Source organism: Nicotiana attenuata, unplaced genomic scaffold, assembly GCF_001879085.1.
Source record: "Nicotiana attenuata strain UT unplaced genomic scaffold, NIATTr2, whole genome shotgun sequence".
Lineage (NCBI taxonomy): Eukaryota > Viridiplantae > Streptophyta > Magnoliopsida > Solanales > Solanaceae > Nicotiana > Nicotiana attenuata.
Genome location: NW_017670335.1, coordinates 94,663 through 106,024, shown reverse-complemented (window position 1 = coordinate 106,024; position 11,362 = coordinate 94,663). Strand labels below are relative to the sequence as shown.

The window sequence follows — 11,362 nt, the reverse complement described above, 5'->3', positions numbered from 1 at the left end:
AAGAAAAGTAAGAAAACCATTCGCATAACAATTAATAAATCATCCATCTAATTTAATTATGTGACACTCTCTTCTGTTCGAAATGTCTTAGAATATTTAACACCATTCTATTTCTATAACTTTTCCATACAAATTTGTCAAACTGCTCAAATGTTAAAACTTTTACGTGCTATACACAGGTTGCTTGGCTTGTAAACAAGAGTCCACACTCTCACAAAGAAAAAAGGACAAATAACAAAAAGCATCAATTTGGGCATCAAACACAATCCTCCTTTATTTATAGTAGTTACAAGATTGTCATCTCAAGTTCTACAAATGCCTAATAATGGTTTTAAACAATCACCCCGCACACGAAATTATGATTAATATTGAGTTTATAAAACAAAGAAATGACAAGTCGAAAACAAGATAGATCGAGAAGCCTATAAAAAAAAATGAAGCAACAAAGATGGTAAAATATGTTATTCACATGAAATTGTTTAGAACCTAGCAGTCAAAGCAGCTCATGAAAAATCTTGAAAAACTCTGCAGCAGCAAAACCCCCTACTTTATTTTTTGTTCTCGCCTTGCCTTCATGTTATTAACACCTAAGAGAGGACAGGAACTGTACCACCAGCTGCCAAGATTTGTTGCTCCAGCTGCATTGTCAAAACAAGACAGATTAGATCAAATTCTTGAGCTGAACTTTCGGATGGTGAGATCCTTTTTTACTTTAGAAAGAATTATTTATCTATATTGGTTAATGTCTTTGACTATCTAAGAAAGTCCAAGATAATGTGAAAGCTTAAGTTCATTTCAAACATTATTGGACTTTAGATCCTTTGACGCAAGAATCTAATATTCAACTGCTTAATGAAGGTGACAAGAAGAGCTAACATTTCCAACCAGTTGGAAGCAAGAAGTTAGAAAGATGCCTCATTAGGAGAATCAAGGATTCAAAAAATAAATGGAAAAGAAATGGTGAGGCTGATGTGTTATTTGGTTGCCAAATACCACGCCTTAAGTTAAATTTCTTATTTGCCTTTGAGTTACATTTCATACTTGCTTATCGAATTCCAGAGTGAAAGCACATGTTGAGTCAACTAAAACAAGAAGACGTTATTTGTGAAACCGACAAGTCGATGGTTAAACATAGGGGAAACCTAGCAATATAATCAGTGAGACACACCGCACTTCTAGTATTATTATCACAATCCAGATAGTATATATTTTTTTTTTTTTGTTTGAGAAGGAAAAAAGATAGCTTTGCATTCTTAGTGGAGTACTTACCCTAAACAAAGTTTCAAGTTTATTCTTCACAAGAAAATATTCATGTTTCGCATGCTGCAGACATTGCACACACCTGCACCAAAAAAATGAAAAAGAAAGTAAAAACCTTAGTTATTCCAGAAGTACAGAATTGTTACCTATCATGGTCTGAAACACAATCTTGGAAATCAAGTTCATATTTCCAATTACAATCACAAGATAAAATGAATACGTGAACCGAACTAAAGCAAGTTAAGAATGGAGCCAGTCATTTATGACAACTATGCAAATACGTACGTCACACTTAAACAGAACTTACCAATTTTATGCTTTATGTTATTTCATAGAGTTTCAAAGTTATTATGAGGGAACACAAAGTTAAACTAATGTTTGAAGAAACCCAGTAACACCATTAATATGATCCAAACTGCTGAGTTAGGCGACACTGTATACATTACACTTAGTACAGGTACTTTCACTAATTGCTTCCAATATACTACCAAGCATACTACTTTCTGGAAATGCTAGCTAAATTGATTAGCTTTCCAAGAATGACATAGATTATGCAATTTAATGCTTCAATCTAGCTGACATATCCTGTTAAACCACGGTATGAAGAAGATTATTACAATCCCAAAAAACACTGCATGCTTGTCTTGAGCAAACGTGAGCTAAAAGAAAGTTTAATTGTTGCTTTTTCAAATTTAGCAGAGATTATTTTCCATAATGGTGTCCTCTTGCTGGTTTTTGGGTGTCTGTGTGTGTGGGGGGGGGGGTGGGGGGGGGGGTGGCGCGGGAACATATAATGAAAATGTTGTAGTAAGATAATTCAGAAATTTTTGAAATCTTTGGCAGTCCAAAGATACTTGAAGAAACTTAAGATATAAACAAGGACTGGTTTAAAACTTCCATTTATCATTTAAAGCTAGAGATAAATCCTCTTTCGAGTCCAAGTAGAAAAAGTAGGCAAACAAATACATAAAATAAAGGATTTAGAGGGGAAGATGTCCGTCGTCTTCTATGCATGCATGAGTGTATGCAAGCACAATACAGATGGCCCAAGGAATGGAACAGGAAACACAAAGTGAGAAGAACTGTTTCTACAGAACTCCCAAATGGTGCCCATCCTATTATGCATTGTTATAGCGACAAGGTTAAATCTGCTAAACAGAAAGAGGGGAACAAGGAAGAGTTTCTTCGGGAGGGTTGGTGATGTTTTGGGTAGAGGGGGTTGGTGGTACCGAGATTGGACAAAGATGGGTTATTTGCCATACGTAAATTTGATTCCGCCTCCACCCCATTTTACATGACCTAGTCAAGTTTACAAGGATCGACTTGATTTTTATATACCATCCCTTAAGAATAATATTTATATTTACAGAACTTATATGAGAATCATGATGACCACAAATTACTTAAACTGAAAATAGAATACATATTGAAAAGGCCACCATCCAAGAAGAATGTTTTGAGTCTCTCAATACGTAACTAAGTCCAGACTCAGGATGAAGTATGAACAACTGATCACTGTGATAGAAGGTAGGATAGCCATGGATATTTTCGCCAACAAAGTACATGGTAGACTACACAAGTTTATCCTCCAAAGAACTCCTTATTAAATCAAGCAGCCATGCATTTTTGGAGTATGACTTTTCTCAGAATCCAACTCTGTGAAGGAAAGAATCACACTTAAGAGCATAAAGCAAAACTCACCCTTCGAGATTCTTCTCTTCACAAAAATTTTTGAAAGCAACACAAGCATTCTTTACTCTTTGTGCACCTATGCTGCAAAACAAAATAGGGCTTCTAAGTAAACAATGAGCTAGATCCCACCTGTAAGAATTTATACAAAATTCCTACATAACTAAATTCAAACGACAGAAGCAGAATCCCAAGTCAATCCTTGACTGACTTAAAACTTTTAGCTATCTATTACTTGTCCACATACTATAGAAATAATCAAATCAAATGCTTAAGCATCAATTGAAGCCTGGTTACTATATCAGCAAATAGTCCTAACGATATAAAAGTCAGATACCTGGAACTGCTACCCTTGAATTGGTGAACATGGGCATCAACCTGCTTATAATCCACAACTTGCTGCTGCCTGTATAATCAGAATTACCAACCTATGTAGCTCAATCTTTTGAAAAATTCAACAAACAAAGAAAAGGCAAGCTAACCTATAATAATCATAAGAAAAAACTACTACTCACAGAGCCATGGCCAGATTGTTGAGAAGTTTTTCAGAATCCTCAAAGAAAAGGGACACCACTTCAACCACAAAATCAGGGTTGCTCTCATCTTGCAGTTTCTGAAGCTGAAGAAACTGATAATCCAAGAATCCCTTTTGTGTTTAAAACAGCGAAAAAAACCCTCATCAGAAATAGCCTCAAACCAAGACATACCCAAATCAAAACAAACATGAAAAAGGGGGGGAAAAGAAGATAAAGACTGCATCTTTGAACTTTATTTACTGAATCACCCAAAAAAAAAAAAAAAAGAGAGGAAAAAAGGATATAAAGATTGTATTATTTTCTGGGGTTAACCTTTCTTGAAGACAACAAGCTCACCTCACGATAGAGAGATCGCATGAACTCCATAAACTGGTTCTGCAACTTCCCTACAATTTCCATGATTTTGGGGTTGTTCTCTTCCAACTTTTTACACTCTTCAATCACTGCTTTTGGACTATTCGGTGGACTTAGAAAATAAGCAGATCTCACAGATGCACGACAAGTATGGATATAGATATATGTTTTACTTATATATTAGCGAGGCTAGTAATGAGTTTGAGGAAGACATTGAAAAGGACCTTGATATGGTACGAAATCAATGTGGTGTTATTAATCTTGAATTGACTTCTCCCATAACAAACGCACATTTATTCATTAAAATAAACAAAAATGTCACGTCTGGTTGTATATGTCCCAGTTGCCCCCTTTTTTGTCTCACCTTCTATATTCAATTTATTTGGCTAAAATGACATACTATATAAAATGAACGGGATTCGCCAGAAAATTATATTATAATATTATATAAATTTTATTATTTTATATATATTTACTATAGGTTAATTCTTTTTGACTTTTCGATGTAATTTTTATTTTGATATTTCTTAGTAAAAATTCAAACTAATACTACCGGAGGAAGTATAAAGATTGAAATAGTTGATCCGCAATTAATATAGAGTAGTGAGGTAATAATTTTGTTGTTTTATAGTACGACAAATAATATTATATTATTTGTTTTACTAAATTAAAGTTTCTTTGTCAAAGTGAAACTATGAAATTAAAACATAAGAGTACTATAGCTCATCTCTATTTCCGTCCTTGTTTCAATGCATTTAGTAATTGTTTTTCTGCAAATGATTCAATTTAATTCCTTTCATTATTAGCATCAATGAAACTTGCTAGATTTAACCAATTCGCCATATTAGCATCTACAATAAATCTAAAGGCAAACTAATAAAAAATTCACATAATAGTTCAATCATACTGAGCAACAAATAAAATAATAACGATAACTGAGGAATAAAAGGAGAAAGAATGATATAAATATAAAATGATAAGATTTATTAAAATTTCAAATCAGAAAGCGTTTTTGAGTTATAATGATAAAAATCATATATACGTAAAATATCAAGTAACTTAAATCTTAATAGATAAAGTTAAAAATAAAAATATTAGGCAATGGAAGAATACAAAGCAATAAAGCATAGTTTTAAAATATGATTGACTTAATAACTAATCTTAAAAATCAAAATTTTAGTAAAAAAATCAAAGCAGAAGAAAAACTTAATTCTAGGCACATAATACAAAAATATCAATTATTAAAAAATTGATGGATTTATAACTAATAAAGACAAAATTAATTTATAATTTGGACGAATTCAAATGTAGATGAACAATAGAAAAAAAGTTTCACGATTTAGGAGTAAGAAAAATATATATCTATATCTATATTATATTATAAATAGAGAATTAACAAAAATTTTAAGTCAAGTAACAAGCTAATAAAATATCATAATATCAAATAAATAATACTAAATATAGTAGATTATGTAATAAAGAAAAGTGAGGTGCTAAAAAGTTATTCGATGATGGTATGAATCTTTTTCTAATTTCATAGGATTTTCTTTATTGGGTATGTTTCACTGGATAAAACAAAAAAAATTAAAATTTATTTCAAGCAATATGATCTAATGTGGTCAAACAAATTAGATCACACAATATGATTCATATTCTCCGTGCATCGCGCGTGTTCTATACTAGTACTAGTTAAGTTTTAAAACGCCAATTGAAGCTAAAATTTCTGTTACACTTAAATTACTCGTCTAAATCTTACTGTTGTGTGCGCTGGGGGATATAACACATATTTCATAGAACTATAGTCTGTTTGTCCAAGATTTTTTTTTGGCCAAAAGTGTTTTCTCCAAAGTTAGGGTATGTGATCAAGCATTTAGAAGGAAAAAAGTGATTTTGAGTAGAAGCAGGCAAAAAAAAAATATTTTCTTCCCAAAAGTAGTTTCTTGGAAAACACTTCCGAGAAACACAAAACACTTTTTAAAAGCTTGACCAAACACTAATTATTGTTCAAAAGAATTTTTAAATTAATTAGCCAATCACAAACTGTTTTTCACTAAAAGTACTTTTTTAAAGTATTTAAAAAAAAAAACACTTTCAAAATAAGCTGATTTTAACTTGAATCCCACAACTATTCTTTAAAAAAATATAGTCCAATAGATAAGAGCATATGCGTTACGCAACAAACACTTTGATTTGTGGTGTGAGGGGTTTGGTAGGTCCACCGTCCAAATAGGTGGGAATTTGTTGGCCCATGTTACCGCTTACAACTTCAATTTTAGTGAAGTTTAATGTAACAAACAAGATTTTATTGACGGTTGGTCAAATCCCACCTTCCCATCTACTTTTCTTTGGATAATATCACCCTCACATTGTTGGATTTTACATTTTTGGAGATTTTGAGGGAAATGGAGAATCACCCTCAAAGATTTGGATTAGGACATTCCAAATACATTAATTTTAATGGTACATTATACATTAGGGAGAAAGAAAACAAAAATGTATTAGCAAACTTGGACCAAACAAACACAACCATAAAAGAAAATAAACTTGATAACCTTCTAGCCACTTTCTTGTCACTCCCAAAAAGCACAATTGGAGCAAGCTGGGATTTGGCACCCTATAAGGATTGTCCTGCTTTGATTGAATACATGTATTTTTAAGACTTTTTTAACTTCTTTGCAGTTAGCATTCTTGATAGCTTTTGATAGAAGGACTTAAAAAATATCAGGGAGTGTAAGTTATACCATTGAAAGATTCGAACTCAATAACTTTAGCCCTGACCCTGTATATGTTTTAAGAAATTCAATAAGTACAAATAATTAAATTTAAATCCTGAATCTAAAAGCATCAAATTGCACAATGATAAGGTTGGTTTTCCTCTATAGGAATTATTTAGAATTCCACTCAGAAAACAAATACAGTAAAAAGAGTTACCAAACTATGGCAAAAAGAATTTTAATACATACTCTGTCTATAGTAACTTAGTAAGTATTTACAGGTTTGAAATGTACAAGCATATCCATTGTACAGCTGCAGGATCAGCCTTGCCAACAGTTTTCTGCATCTCATCGTTTTCACTTGCTTGATTTCCCCCACTGTCGCATCGATCATAGATTTTGACATCCTAGGAGTTTGAAGATCTTGTATAGTCATACCTATGACACAATTTTTTCCATGTATCGTCGTCTATTTCTTGCTATAATTGATTCCCAGTTAGATGTCAGGCTTCATTTAACTGAGATAGGTACCAACATAGGCGACTTCAAGATTCAGAGTCAATGAGTGTGATCTTATTAAAAGTGTGTGTATATATACAGTTCTATTCGAATCAACTTGCCCATAAGCCTTGATGCAGTCAGCAACTTCGTGTAATACCAATAATCACGAGGGAGAAATCAACTGAATCCCACCTTCGCATTTCCAATCTTGTCTGTTTCGACAAATGTATTGAGCCTTAAGCCAAATCCATCTCACTGTCTCAGACTTCCAATGCTATCTGTTCCTGCAGACTCAAACCACTTAAGCCTCTACTCATTTTGCTTTCTTCTGCATTAAAGAGTTCTTCATAATACCTCTTCCAATGGGAAGGTTTCCTACATCTCCTGATTAAATCCAGGCTTTTGCTGTTGCCTTTCAGAAGCAGCAAAATCTGTATCAATCCAGAGTTCAGATCTTAATTCATCATGAACTACATAAGAATGCTAGTGATAGAATTGAAATAGGTGATGCAGCGAGAAATGTATAAAAAGGAGATTTAAATTAATATGTTCCTTAGGGTCTACTTGAAAAACTGAAAATGATCAAATGTCTTTCAACACTTGCCTGATTTATTCGAGGTCGTCTAATTGAAGACTGTTGCACACACAAAGAAGCAGCTAAGACCATGAGGTTAATCTGTAGTAAGTTATAGTCATCAGCAAGTGAAGGATCGACGAGCTCTCTAATTCTGTTCTTCTTCAGCAGAGGTTTAGCCTAGAATAAGCAAAAAGGAGTGTTCGGCACGTATACTTGACATACAAATGGTAGATAAGATATGCAGTGGCTATGTATAGTGATGGCGGAAAATCACGCATACCCATATGACGAGGCTTTGCTGTGAATAATCAAGGGCTCGACGTCCCGTGATAAGTTCCAAAAGTAGCACTCCGAAAGCAAAAACATCAGTTTTTTCATCAACTATGCCATGCATCAAGAACTCGGGAGCAAGATAGCTGCAACCACAAAGTTTGATGAGAACACTATAATAAGACAAACTCACACGAGAATTAGAAGCCTTATATTGCAAGTAGGAAGGTAAAGGGAAGCCCAAAAGCATACACACCCAAACGTTCCTTCAAATTTCGATATTGTGAGGTGAGTCCATCGCTCTGGTAGCCATTTTGCAAGCCCAAAATCACATATCTGAATTTAAAGCAGAAAGAACTTGAGGTCTTATTGATACCAAGAAAGTTGGAAGTAAGAAAAAAGAAGATTCTGTTTCCGGTGAGTACACTTTAAGTAAAGCACTTGACAATTCGGAGAAAAATGTTAATAATTAATATAAGTCTAAAATACCTGAGGTTCAAGGTCCTTTGTGAGCAATATATTTGCTGCTTTAATATCTCTGTGGATAATCCTTCTTTGACCACCTTCATGAAGATATAGTAGCCCTTCAGCTATTCCTATGGCTATTTTATACCTGATTTTCCATTCTAGTTTCTGCTTTGATGCTGTGAAATATTGCAGAAAAAGAGTAAAGAAACACAGAAGAATAAAAGAATTAGACACAATACATGAGATTTGTTAAAATGTTAGGGGAAGTTGGACAAATTAAACACTAACCATGCAACATATTGGCCAAGCTTCCATAAGGAGATAACTCAAGAACAAGAAAGAGTCCACCATCGACAGCATAACCAATCAATTTAGCAGTATTTGGATGGTTGATATGTGCCATTATCCCAAGCTCAGATAAGAAATCCCCTATTCTCTCATCTTGTTGTCCCCTCATTAGCCGCTTAACTGCGATATATTGGCCATTTCTCAAGCGCCCTTTGTGAACTTCAGCATAACCACCCTTTCCTATCAAATTTTCTATAGCAAAAAATTAAAAAAAATTTAGAAACTACAAAAGTGAAGATTTTTTTCACTCAACAAAAGTTATACAACAACAAGAACAATTAAGCCTCAATCCCAAGCAGGTTGGGGACGGCTTTACGAATCCTCACTATCTATTTCGCTCCATTAAGTCCTGTCTTAGTCCAATATTATAAAATTAGTTTCTCAAGTACTAAAAATTCTCTATATTTTCTACTAGCATATAAATATCGGGTTGTTTGGTTACTAGGATGTGATAGACAAGGATATGCCATAGGATTAACTATCTCACCTTCTATATGGGATAGTCAATTCCACCATTTAGTACAAAATGGTTCGCGGAACTAATTAATACCATAATCAATCGCGGTATAAAACAATCCCACATTTTATCTCGGGATTGTTATCTCCTAGAAACTCCTAGCAAACATTGGAATTGAAGTAACCGTACTAACATGGCTAAAACTTAACAATTGTTATTTGACTGCAAAATTCAACAAAAGGGTACAAAATTTGAAGTGAATAAAATTTCAAGCAGATGACCAACCTTGGTGAAAATTGTTGGTTGCAGTTTGGAGCTCAGAGAGGGTAAAAAGTTTCCACTGAGGTTTAAAATAGTTCAAACCATTATCAAGAATGGGATTTGGCATGACACTGCTGCTACTTGTCTCTCTCATGCTTCTGCTGAATCTTTTGGACAGTTTCATAGAACTAATTAGAGGATCTTTGGCAAAGTGTCGTTTCGATTTACTTCTAAATAGCTCGAGAAAACCGGTCCATCGTGAAGCAGATGTTTGAATTTTCGGGCCATCAAATTCTGAAGTGCTAGCTTTTGAAGAGTCTGATTCAGATTCTGCAGTCCTCAAAAAGTCCTCAAGTACTGTATCAGGAGAATATGTATTCACCTTTCCTTTCTCCATTTCTAGAGCTCAAACGCCGTCTATTATGAAGTACGTAGTTGCAAACACTTGTTAGACTAATAGGCTAAAACACACAATATAATCATTCTTCAAATCATGTTGTTTAAAGTAGAAAGGTAGAGCCAAATCAAGACAGCTTTTAAAACGACTAATCACTATAATTGACAAACAAACTAAGACAGATGACAAAAAAAAAAAAGGTTCCAACTTTAGAACAGGAAAAGGCCAAAATATCTGAGGTAAAAAACAGACATGCTGAAACTAGCCGGAACTGGAAATCAACGAGCAAAACAGAGCATCTCCCAGAAACTATTATTTCTTCATTCCTTTCTTATTATATGGCATTGGCTGAATACGAAGTTTACAAAGAAATAGAGATTTCCAATATATACCAAAAGTATCTTGAAGTCTTTAACATCGCCAGTAGTACTTTAGATAACAGATTTCGCCATAATCAAATTGTTTTTTTATCATATTTACATATAAAAATTATTACTTATACTACTTTTTCTATCGTTTTGAATATTAAAATATTAAAGTAAACTAATCTAATTTAGTTTCAAGATTTAGTCAAATTAACAATTGATAAGTAAAATATATCATCCAAATTGAAATAGGGAGTACAATTAGATGTCAGGAAAAAAACGAGTTTCTAAATATCAGAAGTTATTTGCAAACAGAAAAACTAGAAAATAGCCGGAAAGACGACGAAGTTTTCCACTATAGTTAAGATAAAAAAAACAAAACACGTATTCCAAGAAATGTACATTAATAGTGGAAAAAAGTCGATAAGTTTCATAAGACATGCATATGATGACATACCAGAAAGAAGAAGTTGACAGAGAGTTAATTCTCCAGAAGCAAAGCACAAAGTTCCAGAATAGAACAGAACAGAACGGTGGAAGGGATAATACAATACAGAGCTACGGGTATTTGAGCTAAATATTTCTGGGTTTTAGGATCATCACAAAAAGGGAGGAGTATATAGGAATATAAAGAATTCTTTTTTTTTTTCTTCTCTGTTTATTAGCAGTGTTTTTTTTTTGAAATAAAGGAAAATTCAAGTTTGGCGTCCTAATTTCAATTTTATGGCTTCTTTATTATGATCTCTTTTTGTTCTTATTTCTGAATGAGTACTTTTTATTATTACTCTTTTGAAACACGCAATAGACAAATGTTGCTCTATTTTCTTCACAAATAAGCTGCCTAACTTACCCCACTCTTCACCAACCTAGAAAACTCAAAATAAGGAACAATACAAAAAGAGAGAAAAGAAAAGAAATACTACTTAATTATGTTTAAAAGAATAAACAGTAGCTCACTATCGCTTAATGTTCACATGAACTTTCTGTGTGGATAACAATTTCAAAAATTGAGTTATCTTCCATTTGAATTTGATTAACCTTGACTATTTGATTTTTAAATATTCGTTGCTCTTTTTTTTCAAGGCAGTTGACCCACTTAATTTCAACTCTATTTAATAGTAATATATTTTAAGTTTAGATTATATGCACTAGTACTGCACATCAT

At 33.2% G+C, this 11,362-nt stretch overlaps 2 protein-coding genes across 4 annotated transcripts; both read right to left on the bottom strand.

Moving 5' to 3' along the window:
* Nucleotides 1-248: 248 nt before the first annotated feature.
* Nucleotides 249-4,165, bottom strand: LOC109238021 (histidine-containing phosphotransfer protein 1-like). The gene is made up of 6 exons (XM_019404448.1): nucleotides 3,822-4,165; nucleotides 3,465-3,595; nucleotides 3,287-3,355; nucleotides 2,962-3,033; nucleotides 1,270-1,342; nucleotides 249-638 (listed from the first exon to the last, which is right to left on the bottom strand). Exons 1-6 carry the CDS (start codon nucleotides 3,882-3,884, stop codon nucleotides 588-590), a joined length of 459 nt encoding a protein of 152 aa, XP_019259993.1. The 5' UTR covers nucleotides 3,885-4,165; the 3' UTR covers nucleotides 249-587.
* A 2,490-nt stretch (nucleotides 4,166-6,655) lies between these two features.
* Nucleotides 6,656-10,927, bottom strand: LOC109238020 (receptor-like cytosolic serine/threonine-protein kinase RBK2). 3 transcript variants are annotated; one of them, XM_019404447.1, is made up of 9 exons: nucleotides 10,655-10,926; nucleotides 9,460-9,852; nucleotides 8,658-8,909; nucleotides 8,391-8,545; nucleotides 8,158-8,237; nucleotides 7,912-8,047; nucleotides 7,659-7,808; nucleotides 7,409-7,485; nucleotides 6,656-7,338 (listed from the first exon to the last, which is right to left on the bottom strand). In XM_019404447.1, exons 2-9 carry the CDS (start codon nucleotides 9,830-9,832, stop codon nucleotides 7,329-7,331), a joined length of 1,233 nt encoding a protein of 410 aa, XP_019259992.1. In that variant the 5' UTR covers nucleotides 9,833-9,852; nucleotides 10,655-10,926; the 3' UTR covers nucleotides 6,656-7,328. The 3 variants fall into 3 exon arrangements, with proteins under 3 accessions (XP_019259992.1, XP_019259991.1, XP_019259990.1); XM_019404446.1 differs by having other exon boundaries at nucleotides 6,656-7,485; nucleotides 7,659-7,730; nucleotides 10,655-10,927; XM_019404445.1 differs by having other exon boundaries at nucleotides 6,656-7,485; nucleotides 10,655-10,925.
* Nucleotides 10,928-11,362: the final 435 nt, after the last annotated feature.